The sequence below is a fragment of the Lutra lutra genome, chromosome 6 (genome assembly GCF_902655055.1).
Source record: "Lutra lutra chromosome 6, mLutLut1.2, whole genome shotgun sequence".
Lineage (NCBI taxonomy): Eukaryota > Metazoa > Chordata > Mammalia > Carnivora > Mustelidae > Lutra > Lutra lutra.
This window is the reverse complement of record NC_062283.1, coordinates 46,063,194-46,082,674: the sequence shown is the minus strand read 5'-3', so window position 1 is coordinate 46,082,674 and position 19,481 is coordinate 46,063,194. Positions and strand designations below refer to the sequence as shown.

General features: G+C 35.1%; 1 protein-coding gene across 1 annotated transcript in view; it reads left to right on the top strand.

Annotated features, from left to right (window-relative positions):
• The window catches only part of PHF3 (PHD finger protein 3), an 84,530-nt gene that overhangs the window by 45,815 nt on the left and 19,234 nt on the right, over nt 1-19,481 (top strand). The window contains 3 exon segments of the mRNA XM_047733086.1: nt 1,048-2,827; nt 8,588-8,897; nt 18,519-18,702. Of these exon segments, the coding sequence (XP_047589042.1) occupies nt 1,048-2,827; nt 8,588-8,897; nt 18,519-18,702 (2,274 nt within the window).

The window sequence follows — 19,481 nt, the reverse complement described above, 5'->3', positions numbered from 1 at the left end:
TGGTTTCTTTTCACTCCATACTTTGTCCTTCTGGAGGGTGTATCCAGATAGGGAAAAGAGGAAAAGTTTGTATTCTTTGTTAGGAATATTGTTAAAGGTGGGAAGCTTTACTAAATTATTTTCATATTTTTGCCATTTTCTTTCATGATATTTTTTTGGCTTAAATTTCTTTGGCTGTATTTTCTCTTTATCTGTGTTTAGTACTCTAGCATGTGCTTCATTTCTTAGGAATAGCTTGTATGCTAAAATGGTGATACAAGTGAAGGACATTCATAAAAGGGAGTTAGAGTTCATATGAGGTTGTTTTCAAACTCACACAGATTCTGTCGTAGGTGGTCTAGTTTATATTTTGCTGAAACCTGAACTTAATTGGTATTATCTATTTAAAGATATTTAATGTAAAAAAAAAGACATTTGGTGATTAAAACTGTATGAGAGTCTTGCTTTATGGTGGGCATTAATGTGAAGGAAGCTCATTTTACTTATTTTACTCCCAGCTTATTTACTATATAAAAGAAACTTGATGTAAACATTCTTGTTTTGTAGTAAAGTATATCAGTCTGAATTCTGTAGTTTTTTTCTCCTGCCAGAATTTACAGAACTTTGATAAATCTAAAACTTAACATGGGTATGTATGTGTATATATGCATATATATGTATATATATATGATCATTATCATAAGTAACTGTTCAGTACATTTTCATTGAAATGAGCAAACCTATAACTCAGTTAAGAAGTAATATATTCTAGGGACACCTGGGTGGTTCAGTTGGTTAAGCAGCTGCCTTTGGCTCAGGTCATGATCCCAGCGTCCTGGGATCGAGTCCCACATCGGGCTCCTTGCTCGTCAGGGAGCCTGCTTCTCCCTCTGCCTCTGCCTGCCATTCTGTCTGCCTGTGCTCGCTCTCTCTCCCTCTCTCTCTCTGACAAATAAATAAATAAAATCTTTAAAAAAAAAAAAAAAGAAGTAATATATTCTAAATTGTATTAAAATAAAAACAATGGCAAAATAGCTAAGTTATTTTTATTTTTTTTCCTTCTGGTAGAACAAGTAAGAAGTTTGCGACAAAGCACTATTGCCAAGCGTTCAAATGCAGCACCTTTAAATAGCACAAAAAAGGCATCTGGGAAGACTGTATCTGCCCCTAAAGCAGGAGTGAAACATCCAGAAAAGTGTCAGATTAAAGAAGTTTCTGTGTCACCGAAACCTGAGTACCATAAAGAGAGCAGAAGGAGCAGCCGACATACTGGACAAATTGAAGTGGTACCAGAAGTATCAGTGTCTTCAAGTCATTCTTCAGTGTCATCTTGTCTTGAAATGAAGGATGAAGCTGGATTAGATTCTAAGCAGAAGTGTAATAATCAGGGAGAAGCGGATGTGCCATCTCATGAATTAAATTGTTCACTCCTTTCAGAGACTTGTGTTAGTATTGAAGAAAAGAAAAATGAAGCTCTGATGGAATGTAAAGTCGAGACTGTTAGTAGCCCACAGTTTAAGTTTTCAGATAAAGAACAGAATGATTCTGTTGCAGATAAAACAGATGGCACTGTTGTTGAAGAAGCGAGGGAAAAGGGGAAAGTTGAACAAGAATCAAATGAGACAGTAAAATTATCCCATGAAGATGACCAAATTACTGAGGAAGCTGCATCTTCTGCCTCTCTCTCTGATGCTGCTGCTTGTACAAATCCAAATAAGACTGAAAAGAACCTTGTAGGTTTGTCTTGTTCTGTGGATGAAGTAAATGAATGTAATTTGGAATTGAAGAATACCATGGAAGTTGCTGATAAAGCTAAGAACTCCCTTCAAAGAAATGAAATAGAACCATTGGGTTATTGTAAAGACACAGAGTCTAATGATAAGCAGTTGGAGAGCACAGAATTAAATAACTCAAACTTAGAGATGGTTGATACTAATGCTTTTGAACCAGAAAGTAATATTTTAGAAAATGCTATTTGTGATGCACCTGACCAAAATTCAGAACAGTTGAATATTGTTGAAAGTATTAAACTGGAGTCTCATGAAATAGCAAACCTTCAGGATGACAGAAACAGCCAGTTAAGTAGTGTTTCTTGCTTAGAGTCAAAAACCATAAAGTCCAAACAAACAAAACCTATAATTCATTCTAAGCAAAACATAACCGCAGATACTCTGAAAAAAGTTGTTGTAGCAAAACATGAATTAATGCATAACAAAACTAAAGTTAATGTCAAAAGTGTGAAACGAAATGTTGATGAACCAGAATCTCAGCAAAATTTTCATAGGCCAGTCAAAGTGAGAAAAAAACAAGTTGAGAAGGATTCAAAAATTCAGAGTTGCAATTCTGGTGTTAAATCTGTGAAAAATCAAGCTCATTTTATATTGAAAAAAACATCACAGGATCAAAATTTAGTACAGGTTTCCAAACCGTTAACTCATTCTTTGAGTGATAAGCCTTATGGTCACCCTGGTTGCTCTAAAGAACCCCATCATCCTGCACAAACTGGTCATTCATTACATTCCAGCCAGAAACAATGCCATAAGCCCCAGCAGCTGGCTGCAGCAGTGAAAACCAATAGTCACGTGAAGGAAGAGCTTGACCATACAGGTGGTGTAGAGCATTTTAAGGAGGAAGATAAACTGAAGCTAAAGAAACCCGAGAAGAACCTACAGCCCCGCCAAAGAAGAAGCAGCAAAAGTTTTTCTTTGGATGAGCCACCATTATTCATTCCGGACAACATAGCTACTATAAAAAGAGAAGGCTCAGATCATAGCTCTTCATTTGAAAGCAAATATATGTGGACTCCCAGCAAGCAGTGTGGTTTTTGCAAAAAACCACATGGCAACAGGTGTGTGTGTGTGTGTGTGTGTGTGTGTGTGTGTGTGTGTGATATGCATTAAAGAGAAATTGATTTTTAGGGTGGGGTTACGTGAGAACTTTTTTTATAAAAAACTTATTTAATATACAAAGACTTTTGCAGAAACAAAAAAAACCCTCATCAGTCCTGGATAAATGATAGAAAGATGGAGCCACTGAATTTATAAATATATTATCCCAGAATATGTAAAAAAAAGCATAGTCTGACCAATGGATGGTATATATTGAAGTGTTTCGTCATTGTAACCAGTTAGAGAGTGTGATTTAGTTAGAGCATCTGAAAGAAAAAAAGCTTGCTGCTAGTCAGGAATTGTTATTTTGGGTCTGTAAGTTATATATTATTTTATTTGGCTTGAAGAGCTAGTAATAAAGTGTAAAGGGCATAATGGAAATTCTATTTTTCTTTCAAAGATTTAAAGAATAATTTTTTCTTTTTTGTAATTGAAGCACACTTACCATGACTTGATACCATCACTTCATAATTACCAAACAACCTTGGAATGAAGTTTGGTAGCAAAAAACGACTTAAATTATCCAAGTGAATTGTGGATGTAACACAGAATAGAAAACCTGTGTTTCTTTTTTGAATGTTTTAGTGATTGAAATGATTTTCTTATGAATTCTAATCTTTTAAATGATTTTAGGATTCAGTGTTTTATAGCTTTTTGACACTGCCTGGCCCTCCCCCACGTTTTTTTTTTTTTTTTTTTTTTTTTTGCTAACTTTTTAAGAAAAGGAAAAGAGGAGATGAAGTGGAGTTTGCAGCTACAAGATTGTCCTGTTCAAGTGTTGAGATTGCTGTTGGAACTTCTATCAACATTGACATGATAAAAGAACATTATAGCTTACACATTGTAATATTATCCTTGCTCATGCAAGTAAATATTAGGATGACTTCCCAGTACTGTCACATTACATAAAAATGTGGAACTTTTTAGGTAGGGACAATTTAGTAAAGTATGTTGTGTAATTACTTTGTGTGGGAGCTGGTTGGGGAGAGTGGGTGGAAGTTCGTGGGGCTTTTCTATAAAAAGTAAGTTTTATGTCAATTTTTCTGTCAAAGACATAACAAAATTTTATGTCTTCTTTTATGATTCAGCCCATGTCCTATTTTTAGTCAGTTGTTACTCTTTATAACAACATATTCCAGTTTTAAATGTATTTATTTAAATATAGTGCTACAAATGTCCTCACATATGTGCTCTTTTAAGGTTTTGTTGTTGTCTTTAAACAACTTACACAGATAAAGTAGGCCTGCTAAATTTTCAAAATTAAGGGCTGGGTGGTGCTTTTAAGTGTTCTTTTAAGCCAATACTTTTCTTTCTGCCAGAATCTTCTTAAAAATCATTACACTGACATATGGTCAGAGTAATGGAATAGGAAGCTTAACTTGAATGAGTTTCTGAAATGAAACTTAAGCCTAGAATTGGAAGTCATGTTAAGTATGTTACCATGTAGTTTTGTTGCAGATAAACTGCTCTTTTGATGGCCCGGTCCTTAGGAGTTTGCCCAGGCTTTTTAACCATGGCTCACTTTACCAACATCAGTTATTTTCCTAAAATAAATTTTAAGTCCCATTGTGGTTCCCCCCTGCCTCCTAATGCCACCTTTTGTATCTGCTTTATAAAAACTAGAGTTCTTTGCCTCGTTGTGGAAAATGACTTAGACTATTAGATATGTAGGTATTTTGAGTTTACCCAATGTAATTAACATGAGTAATACATAATGATATTGGAAACAATCAATTTGGGAAGCAACATTTCACATTCAGTTTTGTAAATAAAGAAGCCTAAGTGATTGTTTTTTTCTTTACATATTAACTAGCCTTCATTACTTTTTTGATGTATTGTGCTTGTATACATTGAGCTTACTCAGAAAACTTACTCAGTACCTGTTATACTGCATGTAATTTTCCTATTTTAATCCATGTGTAAGGTTATGAATTTATTAGGAAGGGCATATCTGGAAATAATTTTCATTCATGTCATGCACTAGCCATATGGAAAGCTATTTGTTAGTATCACATTTTCTAGCACTTGTGACAGCTTTGCTGTAAGGACTAATTTTATAACTTCAGCATTTTACATATATTACAACTGAAGTTAGCTTCCTGTCTGTGCTTCCAGCTGGAAATTACATTTTTAAATACAGATTTGTTCATGGCATCCCCAAATGTAATAAATATTTGAACATAAGTAACTTCTATACATATCCTAAGGACAATAGGTATGGACTCTAACAATATACACATCAAGCTTTTGTTTGTGCTTCCATTAATTTCTTCATTCAGCCTTGTAACAAAGGTATATACATTATTTTAAAAAGTGGACTACTTAATACTCATTTTTAAAAAATGATTTTTGGAGTTACATTTACAGAGGCCAGTTGGCATTTTGGAAGGAAAAAGTATGAGTCTTTTCATATTGCCTATCTTGCAGTTTTCTAGTATTTCCCTACCTCTCCAGAAGGTGTTTATATTTTTAGTTTGTACTGAAGTTTCTGGCCCCAGCTGTAGATGATAGTATATGGGATGAAATTTGAAAACAAACAAAATCTCCATAGCAGGACGGATTCATAGCTTTATACTCAAATAAGAAATCTTTTTCTGAGAAGAAATTTTCTTCCAGAATAAAAGATCAGTGTTTTTCCTCAAGATTTTAAGAGTTTGGCAGATAAGTATTTTTGTCTGCAGATTAGATTGTTAGTGATAAAAACAGTGATATAATGTTTATGTGGAAAAGATCATTTTAGAAAAGAGTGATACACATTCACAGTAATATGGTATAGGTTGTCACACACTTAACAAGAACCGAACACCCATCTTGTAACAGGTCCATTGTTAGTAATTATAACACAAATATACTAAGAAAAGGCGTTCTCAGATGTTGCTTGCCTTTGTGATTTACTTTGAAGAAACTTGAAAGTTTTCTAAGAATATATTTTAAAAGGCTTCTACCAAAAAGATTAGAATTTTATTTTTTGTCTTACAAGTCTAATTTAGTTTCTTACTTTTAAATTTTGTGTATGAACATTTAACAGTAAAAGAATACAACAAATATTTCGAACTCTTCTATTTAACTGATTCATGACTGTCTGGTTTACCTAACTGAAACAATGGCAAACTCCATTTTTCTTTTTTTTTCGTGTTAGTGAAATATTTAACATCCAGGTTGTAGTCTTTTCTGTAAGTAATTTTGCCTATTAGTAATCAGAAATTCATGGCCACAGCAGAAAAGGGGGAATAATTCTGTTAGCTGTATGATTCATACTGCTATCCCCCCCCAACATTTTTAAACCATGAGGAATAATACAAAAAGGGAAGAAAATACTCTTTTTGTGATAGGCCTTCCCCCCCATATGGTTCATAAAATTTGTAGTACTTCTAACTTTCAGACCTAAAATGATCTATATTTACATTTTTGCAAAATCAGTTTTATTTTCAAGTGAATTCTGTTTTTCCCTAGGACATGTGAAAATTATTTTTGTCAATTTTTCAGAATTTTATTTAATTGCAGTATCTTTTATATAAAATCCTAAACTATTAAAATATCTCTGTAGATGGCATTAGACATTTGCTTTTCAGAATGTCAAGTTTCAGGAGACATTTCCAAAGTAAGCTTAAAATGAAGCATGATGAAATATAATTATTTAGTTTTGTCATCGTAAAACAACTCTTCCCTGGTTAAATAAGAATTTGAAATTTTTAAATATGTGTTTTATAATTTGATGCTTAGGGTTGAATATGGAGTAACAGCATAGCTATGGTCATAGTGTGTAGGTTTTTAAGTAGTGTCTTACTGAAACTGGTCTAGACTTGATTTGAAGAAATCATATCCCTGATGGTAGAAGTAAAGGGAAATGACTGCCAGCTTTCCTTCACTATTTCAAAGACATTCATATTACCTGCTTTCAAGAAATAGTTCTTACAACTTTGCAACCTGAAATAGAGAAACTGTGCACTTGTGTTTTTCAAAATTATTTTGTTGGTTGGAAGATCTATATCATTGAAACATGGACCCATCTAAATCTCCCCACGCCTAGATAGACCATTCTAACTTGTAAACAAATACCACATTGTTTGAAAGTTTTCTTGCTGGATTATGAATCCAAAACATTGTGTTTTGCTTTGTTTTTACCTAAAACAGGTTTTCTTGTTTCTGTTTTTTCCCCCATCATTTTGGAGAAATGAAGACTTACTTGATAAAGCTAGCATAGGCATTACTAGTTAGGGTGAAGAACGGTAAATTATAAACGTGAAGTCAACCGTCCTCAATGGACAGCAATAGTTTGATATACAATAAAAAGACACAAGAGGAAGACAAAAAATGCTGCTGTTGAGGAATGAGTGCTGTGACTTTTTTTTTCAAAATTTGTAAGGATTGAAAGTGATTTTTATAACTTCAGCCTTAAAACCTCTGGTACAAGAGAGTTGGCCGTATCACTCATTGTATTACCTTATAAAATGAGTTTTGGCATTGTTGGTGCCACTCTTAACAAAATCAGCAGTAAGTCTTTAATTCATTAAAGAATATACGTAAATCTCTTATTTTAACCTTCCAAGCATAATTATGAATTACCTGAAGAAAGAAAAAAGACATGATAAAGTGAGCTCTATACCTAACAATGGGTTAAAATTAAAATAACATCCCTCAAATTGCTGTTTGTACATCAGATTTACCATTTTATTTAAAAGTAATTCCAGATATCTTAAAGTTAGAAAAACAAGGTTTTTAGACTCCTAAATCTTGTGTCCATTGATTTTTTTTTCATTGTTAGAGAAGTTTTTTAGATAAAATGTAGTAAAGGAAAACTTTTATGAAGAGATCAAAATTTAAAAAAAATTCAGCCTGAATTATTAGTATCTTCATGTATAATCTTTATTCAGAGATACAATTTTATTATCTAAACCATGGTCAGTAGTAAGGAAGTCTGCTCTCAAAAGCACATAAAAAGATTCTTCAGCATAATCACTGTGACACCACGAGCCAGAATATTTTGAACTCAAAGAATAGTGACCTAAAGTGGTTAATAAACAATCTAAGTCTCCATTTTGTTTTTGAGTTGCATTTTTGCTCTGATCTTTTGTTATTCAAAATTATTCATCGAATGAGTGATTGTTTTAGGTAGGATTTTGGGTGTGTGGTGTAAATGTTACTGTAACTGACGGATTGTCTCTGATCAGATTATCACAGCTCTTTTTTTTTTTAATTTTATTTATTATAAACATATAATATATTTTTATCCCCAGGGGTACAGGTCTGTGAATCTCCAGGTTTACACACTTCACAGCACTCACCATAGCACATACCCTCCCCAATGTCCATAATCCCACCCCCCCTCCCAACCTCCCTCCCCCCATCAACCCTCAGTTTGTTTTGTGAGATTAAGAGTCACTTATGGTTTGTCTCCCTCCCAATTCCATCTTGTTTCACAGCTCTTAACCCACCTTCTCAGTGGAGAAACTTTATACTTTGTTATTCTATGCAGTATGCTGACAAAGATCAGGTGCTCTTTATTTTACCTTTATGGTTTTTTTGTATTTTCTCATTCATACTAGAGGGGATATATTTGACTTAAAATTTCTGTCTTCATAGAAAACTTGCTCCATGTTAAACCAATAGGATGGGTAAAGACAGAAAACAAATATCAGAAAATGATTAAAAATTTAATTTAGGCTCACTTTCAACATTTTTTTAAATGTATTAAATTAAAGTTTTTTCCCCCTTCCCAGGTTTATGGTTGGCTGTGGGAGATGTGATGACTGGTTTCATGGTGATTGTGTTGGTTTAAGTCTTTGTCAAGCACAACAAATGGGAGAAGAAGACAAAGAATACGTGTGTGTGAAATGTTGTGCTGAAGAAGATAAAAAGACTGAAATAATAGATTCAGATATTTTGGAAAACCAGGCTAAAGTTGAAGTCCACAGTGAAGATAGAACAATGGAATATGAAAAGCTTGGGTTATCAAAGCACACACCAGCAAATGATAAAACCAAATATATAGAAGATACAGTGAAGCACAAGGTCAAAATTTTAAAACGGGTAAGCTTATTAATGCATTCTTTCTATTTAAGAACTTTGTATGGTCTAACAATTTGAAATTTCTCTTTGGGTTTCATTGTTCAAAGTGTACATTTCCAAATGTATTTTTCTGTAAAAATGAATGGATTTTTATTAAAATATTTTGGCAGTCTTGGTGAAATCAGGTAGTGAAATCTTCAAAATACATGTATCTTATTTCTTACAGAATTTTATGGAGTTTCTAGTCTGTAGTTGGTAGTTGGATTTTCTTTGATAGGATGTATGTGTGATCTTGTGGTATTAAAGTGGTACTGAGCTGTTCATTGTGCTTGCTGATAAGGTGGTGAAACTTCATTCCATAACTGTCTGCTAATTCATGAACCACATTTGACATTATTATTTTCAGGTAGAAGAGTTGTTTTGTATCTTTAAAGAAAAGTAGACTTAATTCTTTTGGATTTTGTCCAGTGTTTGCTTGGAACCTTCACTTCATACTTTTTCTCTTAAAAAAGTCGGTTTTCCCTTACCTTATATTTTTAACTAATTTCTAAATGTATTTTCTAAATAGAAATTTCAAGATATTTAGTCAGTTACAGGAGAGATGTATGCAGTGTTTTATCTGCTTAAGTTTTTATAATTTTCATCATCTATTTTTTTTTTTACCTATGATTTTTCTATTTTGTTGTTCTTATAATGGTAGTAAAGGGACAACAGTGGCAACAAATATATGGGGATAGTCAAGTGTAATAATCCAAAAGACAATGAACATGAGTTGGAGTGTTAGAAGAACCATGGAAATCTTTTAATCCAACCATTGAGATTGAGGAACATAAACATGTTTTCTCCAAAATCTTCATTATTTATAAACTCAGTTCTTTGACACACTCCTTATATTACAAATCTGGATTAAGTAATAGTAGCATCCAACATTTTCTGGCTCCCCATACATTTTGAGAATCAGATTATGTCCTTCTGACATTTGCTTTTCCTTTTTTCTGTTGATTTGATTAGCACCAAAGTAATTGGTATAGAGCTGAGAGTTCCACTGAGAATAGCTTATAGCACATCTTTGGAAAACTTCATTAATTATTAATGATTAATCATCAGTTTTGGATGTAATATCTTGGCCATTCAGAAATATAGCTCATTGTTTTGTCATTTAGCTAAGTTGTCTTCATCTTGTCTAAAAAGATATGAGACATGAAACGTTAAGTGTTTTAAGAAACCACTATACATTCTCTGTATCAGAAAAGAAATTAAAGTAAGTCTGATTTTGTAAGTACATGTACTTATAAAACCCAAATGATTACTGCTTCCTTTTCTTTTTGATGGTGAACTGCTGAATCTTATTTGGACTCTGCTGATACTAGTTTATGGAATCTGTTTTTTGTTTTATTTTTTATTTTTTTAAAGGTTTTATTTATTTATTTGACAGAGCAGCAGGGGGAGTGGGAGAAGGGGGCTTCCCGCCAAGCAGGGAACTCAATGCGGGGCTGGATCCCAGGATCATGACCTGAGCGAAAGGCAGACACTTAACTGACTGAGCCACCCAGGCGCCCCTGGAATCTGCTTTTTAAATATCTCTTATTATCTTATTATCTTATTATTACTATATCTTATTATTATCTTATTATCTTATAATAAATTATAATTTATTAATTTATTAAAATTATTTAATTAAAATTATTAAAATAAATTATCTTATTATCTTATAATAAAGATATTACTATATCTTATTATTATTATCTTATTATCCTAGATTTTATGTTGAACCATTTCTTAAGTTTCTGTTGTGGGCCAAACATGGTGCTAGACTTGGGTATCTAGCACTGATTGAAATAGGTTTCTGTTCTCAAGTAAATCTAGTTGGAGAGATAGAAAATAAGTAAATAAAAAATTAGAGGATTTGTAGTCTAGAGAAAATCAGTTTTTTCCTATAAACTCTTGTCTTCTTAAAGCCTATAAAAATCTACAATTAAATATCATAGTGTTCTTTTCCCTGTCATTCTTGCTTTTTTTAATTGTCATTTTTCTATTTAAATTCAATTAATATATATTATTTGTTTCAGAGGTAGGGGTCAGCGATTCATCAGTCTTATATAATACCCAGTACTCATTACATCACATGCCCTGCTTAATGTCCATCACCCACTTACCCCATGCCTCCACCCTCCTCCCCCAAGCAACCTTCAGTTTGTTTCCTATAATTAAGAGTCTCTTATGGTTTGTCTCCCTCTTTGGTTTCGTCTTGTTTTATTTTTTCCCTCTCTTCCCCAGTGATCCTTTGTTTTTCTTAAATTCCACATATGAGTGAGATCATATGATAATTGCCTTACTTTGATTGACTTATGTCGCTTAGCGTAATACCCTCTAGTTCCAACACATGGTTCAAATGGCAAGATTTCAGGTTTTTTTTCATGGCTGAGTAGTATGCCATTGTATATATGTCCATATCTTCTTCATCCATTCATCTGTCGATGGACATCTGGGCTCTTCCCATAATTTGGCTATTGTGGACGTTGCTGCTATAAACATTGGGGTGCAGGTGCACCTTTGGATCACTACATTTGTGTCTTTGGGGTAAATCCCTAGTACTGCAATTGCTGGGTTGTAGGGTAGCTCTATTTTCAAGTTTCTGAGAAATTTCCATACTGTTTTCCAGAGTGGCTGAGCTAGTTTGCATTCCCACCAACATCCTAAGAGGGTTTCCCTTTCTCTGATTCCTTGCCAACATATTTCGTTTCCTGACTTGTTGATTGTAGCCATTCCGAATGATGTAAGGTGATATTCATTGTGGTTTTGATTTGTGTTTCCCTGATGATGAGTGGTGGGCATTTTTTTCATGTCTGGCCATTTGTATGTCTTCTTTGGAGAAATGTCTGTTCATTTCTTCTGCCCATTTCTTGATTGGCTTATTCTTTGGGTGTTGAGTTTGGTAAGTTCTTTATAAATTTTGGATACTAGCCTTTATTTGATACAGCATTTACAAATATCTTCTGCCATTCTGTCAGTTGTCTTTCAGTTTTGTCGACTGTTTCCTTTGCTGTGCAAAAGCTTTTTATCTTGATGAAGTCCCAATAGTTCATTTTTGCCTTTGTTTCCCTTGCCCTTGAAGAAATGTCTAGCAAGAAATTGCTGTGGTGTGGGCCACAGAGTTTGGTGCCTATGTTCTCCTCTAGGATTTTGATACATTCCTGTCTCACATTTAGGTCTTTCATCCATTTTGAGTCTGTTGTGGTTTATGGTGTAAGGAAATGGTCCAGTTTCATTCTTCTGTATGTGCCTGTCCAGTTTTCCCAAAACTGTTTGTTGAAGAGACTGTCTTTTTTCCATTGGATCTTCTTTCCTGCTTTGTTAAAGATTAGTTGGCCAAACGGTTGAGGGTCCATTTCTGGGTTCTCTATTCTGTTCCATTGATCTCTGTGTCTGTTTTTGTGTCAGTACACTGCTGTCCTGAAGAATACAGCTTAGTAAAACAGCTTGAAGTCTGGGATGGTGATGCCACCAGTTTTGGTTTTCTTTTTAAGTATTCCTTTGGCTCTTTCAGGTCTAATCTGGTTCCATACAAACCTTAGGATTATTTGTTCCAGCTCTGTGAAAAAAGTTGATGGTATTTTGATGGGGACTGCATTGAATGTATAGATTGTTCTAGGTAGCATAGACATTTTATGTATGAAATGTTTCTCTGTTTGTGTCTTCTTCAATTTCTTCATGAGTGTTCTATAGTTTTTTGAATACAGATACTTTGCCTCTTTGGTTAGGTTTATTCCTAGATATCTTACGGTATTCAGTGCAGTTGTAAATGGGATCAACTCCTTAGTGTCTCTTTCTTCTGTCTCATTGCTAGTGCATAGAAATACAGCTGATTTCTGTGCATTGATTTTATGTGTATTGATCCTGCCACTTGAATTCCTTTATGAGTTCTAGCAATTTTGGGCTATAGTCCTTTGGGTTTTCCACATAGAGTATCATGTCATCTGCAAAGAGTGAGAGTTTGACATACTCTTTGCTGATTCTGATGCCTCTTATTTCCTTTTATTTTCTGATTGCTGAGGCTAGGACTTCAAGTACTGTGTTGAAGAATAGTGGTCATAGTGGGCATCCTTGTCATGTTCCTGACTTTAGGGGAAAAGCTTTCAGTTTTTCCCATTGAGAATGTTATTCACTGTGGGCTTTCCATATGTGGCTTTTATGATATTGAGGTCTGTCCCCTCTATCCCTACACTATGGAGAGTATTGATCAAGAAAAGATGCTGTACTTTTTCTGCATCTATTGAGAGGATCATATAGTTCTTGTCCTTTCTTTTATTAATGTCGTGTATCATGTTGATTAATTTGTGGTTGTTGAACCATCCTTGAAGCCCAGGAATAAATCCCATTATTCATGGTGAATAATCCTTTTAATGTACTGTTGGCTCCTATTGGCTGGTATCTTGGTGAGAATTTTTGCATCCATGTTCATCAGGAATATTGGTCTATAATTCTCCTTTTTGGTGGGGTCTTTGTCTGGTTTTAGGATCAAGGTAATGCTGGCCTCAGAGATGAGTTTGGAAGTTTTTGTTCCATTTCTTCTTTTTGAAACAACTTCAGAAGGGTAGGTATTACTTCTTCTTTAAATGTTTGATAGAATTCCCCTGGGAAGCCATCAGGGCCTGGGCTCTTGTTTGTTTGAAGATTTTTGATTTTGCTTCAATTTCCTTGCTGGTTATGGGTCTGTTCAGGTTTTCTGTATCTTCCTGGTTCAGTTTTGGTGGTTTAAACATCTCTAGGAATGCATATATTTCTTCCAGATTGCCTAATTTGGTGTCATATAGTTGTTTATACTGTGTTCTTACAGTTGTACCGAAGGGGAGATTGTGATTTTATTTGGGTCCTTTCTCTTTTCTTTTTGACAAGTCTGGCCAGGATTTTATCGATTTTATTAATTCTTTCAAAGAACCAGCTCCTAGTTTCCTTGCTCTGTTCTGCTGTTCTTTTGGTTAGTATTTCATTGATTTCTGCTCTGATCTTTTTTTTTTCTGTTCTTGCTGGATTTAAGCTTTATTTGCTGTTCTGTCTCCCAACTCCTTTAGGTGTAAGGTTAAGTTGTATATTGGAGACCTTTCTTGTTTCTTGAGAAAGGCTTGTATTGCTATATACCTGCCTCTTAGGACCACCTTTGCTGTATCCCAGAGGTTTTGAACAGTTGTGTGTTCATTTTACATTTGTTCTCATTGATTTTTAAAATTCTTCTTCAATTTCCTGGTTGATGCATTCATTCTTTAATAGTATGCTCTTTAATCTCTATATATTTGCATTCTTTCCAAATTTCCTCTTTTGAATGAGTTTCAGTTTCAAAGCATTGTGGTCTGAAAATATGCAGGGAGTGATCCCAATCTTTTGGTATCACTTGAGACCTGATTTGTGAACCAGTATGTAATTTGTTCTAGAGAATGTTCCGTGTGCACTGGAAGGAATGTATATTCTGTTGCTTTAGGATGGAATGCTCTAAATATATCTGTAAAATCCCATCTGGTCCAGTATGTCATTCAAAGTTCCTTGTTCCTTGTTGATCTTCTGCTTAGATAACGTGTCCATTGCAGTGAGTAGTAGGGTGTTAAAGTCCCCTGCTATTGTATTATTATCAATGTGTTTGCATTCCTAGAGGTAAAATACTAATTTAATTTTGTTATTAATTAGTTCATATAATTCACTGCTCCCATATTAGGGGCATAAATATTTACAGTTGTTAGCTCTTGGTGGATAGACCCTTTAATTATGATATATTGTCCTTCCTCATTTTTTATTACAATCTTTGGCTTAAAATCTAATTTGATACAAGGATTACTACCCTAGCTTTCTTTTAATGTCCATTAGCGTCATAACTTGTTTTCTATCCCCTCACTTTCAATTTGGAGGTGTCTTTGGGTCTAAAATGAGCCTCTTGGAGGCAGCATATTGGTGTATCTTGTTTTTTTGTTTTTTAAGATTTTATTTATTTATTTGACAGAGAGAGAGACAGGCAGAGAAGCATGCAGAGGGAGAGAGAGGTAGGCTCCCTACTAAGCAGAGCCCGATACGGGGCTCAATCTCAGGACCACAGAGTCATGACCTGAACTAAAGGTAGATGCTTAACCAACTCAGCCACCCAGGTACCCCTGGGTCCTGCCTTTTTATCCAAGCTGATACTCTGTGTTTTTTGATTGGGGCATTTGAGCTCATTTACATTCAGAGTACTATTGAAAGATATGAATTTAGTGCTGTTGTATTACCTGTACAGAGTATATTCTCTCTGTTCCTTTCTGGTCTGTAACTTTTGGGCTCTGCCTTCACTTAAAGGATCCCCTTTAATGTTTCTTACAGTCACAAATTCTTTTAATTTTTCTTTGTTTGGGAAGCATTTTATCTGTCCTATTTTGAATGATATCCTTTGGATAAATTATTCTTGGCTGCATATATTTCTCATTTAGCATCCTGAATATATCATGCCAGTGCTTCCTGGGCTTCTAGGTCTCTGGATAGGTGTGCTGCCAGCCTAATGTTTCTACCCTTGTAGGTTATGGATCTCTTGTTCCAACTTGCAAGTGTTGCAATAGTTGCAAGCAACTATTATATGTTTAGGTGTTGGCCAGTTTTTGTTGATTTTTGCCGGGGGGAGGGCGTTTCTCTTGCCTTTCTCTGGACTTGAATCCCTTCTTCCGGTCCCAGATTAGGGAAGTTCTCCACTGTATTTTGTTCCAGTATACCTTCTATCTCTCTCTTTTTCCTCTTCTAGGATCTCAGTTATTCTAATATTGTTTTGTTTTATGGTATCATTGATATCTCAAATTCTGCCCTCTTGATCCAGTAGTGTATCTCTTTCTCAGCTTCTTTATTCTCTATCCTTTTGTCTTCTGTATCACTAATTCTCTCTTCTGCTTCATTTATCCTAGCAGTTAGAATCTCCATTTTTTATTGCATCTCATTAATAGCCTTTTTGGCTTCTACTTGATTAGATTTTATTTCTTTTATTTCTCCAGAAAGGGATTCTCTAGTGTCTTCTATGCTTTTTTCAAGCCCAGCTCGTATCTTTATAATCGTTATTCTGAACTCTAGTTTTGACATCTTATATCCAGACTGCTTGGGTCCCTGGCAGTTGGTACTGCCTCTTGTTGTCTTTTTTAAGGCTTTTCTGTGTTGTCATCTGTCCAGAGAATAGATGAATGAGAGAACAAAATACTAAAATGGCAACAACGACCCCAGAGAAGTGGGGTCACAAGAGACTGGAAATGGGGGGCAAAATTAAAAAAGGATAATAGAGGTGAACAGAAAAGAGCAATAGACTGGATCCTGTGTGTATTTTGGTCTGTTTGTTAAAACACTAGATCCCAAAATTTTAAAGAAAGAAAAACTTACATATTTACAAAAATGAAATTAAATGCATTGAAAGAATAGAATGTAACTATAAAAAAGACAAAAGAGAAAAAAGAAGAAATATAAACAAATAGGTGAACAGAACAGAGCAGTACACTATATCCTGAGTGTATTTTTGTCTCTTTGTTAGAAGAAACTACATCCCAGAGTTGTAAGGAAAGAAAAACGTATATATCTATAGAAAAATAAAATTAAATACAATGAAAGGCTACAACATAACTGAAGATGAAAATTTAAAGAGTTTAACAAAAGAAGGAAAAAAGGAGAGAATATAATCAGGTGAAGAGAACAGAGCCGTACACTAGATTCTGGGTGTATTTTCGTGTTTGTTAGAAGAAACTGCATCCTGAAATTGTAAAGAAAGAAAAACTTCCATATATATAAAAATAAATACAATGAAAGGATGGAATGTAAGTGTAAAAATGAAAATTAAAAGTTTTTAAAAGTTGATAAAATAAGAAATTGATTGAGAGAGGAAAGAGAAAAACATTATAATTGAAAGACTAAAGAATTGTAGGGAGAAAACCATGAATTCTATATATTATTTTACCCTAGTACTCAAGTTTTGCATTTCTCTATGATCAGTAAACTTGGTATTAGCTGGATGTTCTTGATCTTCTGGGGGAGGGGCCTGTTAGGCTGATTCTCAGGTGTCTATGCTCTGTGCAGAATTGTACCACCCTTGCCAGGGGCCAGGCTAAGTAAGTGGCTCTGGATTACTCTATGTGACTTTTGTTTCCTTAAGGTTTTCTGCCCTGCTTTAGAGGATGAGAATGAAGATGGCGGCCTCCTAGTTTCCAGCCCTAGAGCTTAGAGCTTGGGGTTGGGGGCGGGGATGGGGGGCACTCCTTAGCGTGCCCTCAGAGAAAAGCAGTCAATCACTCCTGTCTCCCTGGTCTCTGGCTGCACCCTGCAATCACCCAGACTGTGACCAGTGATTCTGTCTCATGGCATGTGACCCCATTTTGATTCTTCAAAACTTGCAGACTCCTGTGATGTGCACTTATGCCCCCCCCATCCCCAGCTTCCAGGGGGAGGGAAGGAAGAGGTCTTGGGGTGGTTCTGCTGCTTGCTGGGCCCCTGCTCAGAGGCAGTCACTCTGATGGACCACAGTTCAGGGTATATGGCAACCCTGTGCTGAGAGCCCACTCATGGGCTCTCTGAGTGCAGCCAGCTTCCCCACACTGATGCTGGGGAACTCTGCCACACTCAGGTACCCCCAGTCTTGCTGTGACCCCAAGGATCCTAGAACCATAGTATCTCACCTAGGATTCCAACCTACTTAGCCACCAGGTGCATTTCAGGCAGGAATGTCCCTCACTGGAGCAGACTGCTAAAAGTTCTGATTTTGTGCTCCACCGCTATATCATTTCTGGTGCTGGATGACGGAGGCTCCCTCCTGCTGTAGTTCATCTTACCATGTATCACCTCAGATTCACTCCTCCACACCTACCTTGCAGAAAGTGGTTGCTTTTCTATTTGTAGAGTTGCAGCTAATTCTTTTCTTAGACCTCAAGTTGAGTTTGCAAGTGTTCGGAATGACTTGATAGTTGTCTAGCTGAATTCCTGGGACCAGATGAAACTAAGGTCTCCTACTCCTCCACCACCTGTGGATAAACTTCTCCCTGTCTTTCAAACATCACCATGATGTGATTAATTATTTTAAAGGGTCTTAGAAATCTAGTTCACTAGTTCTTTGTTGGTTATAATTAGGATGAGAGTAGCAGGTATCCTGATGGATTGTTCTACTTTATAGAAGTTAAAACTGCCAATTGATAAACTTAGAGGTGGGTATGATTTCATTTGTTTTAGGAAATAGTGAAAAACATAGATACCTATTTCTCCATATCTGTAGCCAGCTAAAAGAACTCTTACTATCTTTTATCTAATTTTTTTTCTAATATCATTAATGGGAAAATGATATCTAAGTTTTTTAGTTCTCCTTTATAGGTTGTTATGTGTTCTGCAAAATAGGTGCTTAAAAAATGGATTTTGAGGGCGCCTGGGTGGCTCAGTGGGTTAAAAAATGGATTTTGAATGAGAGCGTGAATCTCCTTTTTGTTATTAATTGAGAGTTATTTTTGTACATCTTTTTTAAAAAAACTTAAATATTTATTGGGCTAAAGAATATAATGTTTGCTATCTTAATAGATTGTAATACTAATTAGGTCTAATCTTTTTCATCCACATACTCTTAAGCCTTGCTTTAGTAGTTTTCATTCTAATGAATTAAATAATATTTTTTCCAAGGAATCTGGTGAAGGCAAAAACTCATCAGACTGTAGAGATAGTGAAATTAAAAAATGGCAGCTAGCTCCTCTTCGAAAGATGGGACAACCAGTTTTACCTCGGAGATCCTCGGAAGAAAAAGGTGAAAAAATACCAAAAGAGACTACAACTGTTATTTGCACAGGAGAAAAAGGTTCCAAACCAGGTAGTAAGATTCATAAAAATCGTATGTACTAATAAAGTTATATTTCATACACTATCAATTAGTATATTTTAGGGAAATTTAACCATTTTAATAACTTGATGGCAATAAAAATAGTCCAGGTGATCTTTCTTGAAATTATAGTCCAGGTGATCTTTCTTGAAATTAATAACTATTGCTCTAAATTCTGGGAAGGGCTAATGAACTTAATAAGACCCCATCTTCATGGCACTCAAACACTAGTAGAAGACAAACATTAAGTAGACAAATTAAGTGGTGTGCCATTTTTTACAGTGTTTAGGCACCATGAAGAAAGTAAGTGGAGTTAAGAGTCACAGTTGAGGAGAGTGGTGAGAGTTTGTTTTAGATAGAATGGAGGAGGTAACTTGTGAGGTATAATTTGAAGTGATGGGAACTTTTTTTGGAGGACTGGGTAGGGTGTAGTCTAAAGGTTTGAAGGTAGAGACAAGCTTGGTATTTGAGGAGCACGAGAGCCACAGTGGAATGGTTAGGGTAATACATGGGATAGAATAAGGGTCAAGATGAGTTCAGAGAAAATTATGTAGGAACTTTGAGGTCCTGATAGAGTTTATATTTTATTATTCTGAATGTAATGGGAAAACTTCAGAGGATTTTGTACAAGGGAATGATGGGTTACTCCGGTTTTCCTGTGAAAATTGGATTGTAGGAGAATAGGAGAAAATGAGGGTAGTTAGAGGAGTCTATAGCAGTATCCTAGGGAAAAAAGGATGCTAGCTTGGAACAGAGGTACAGTGGAGGAA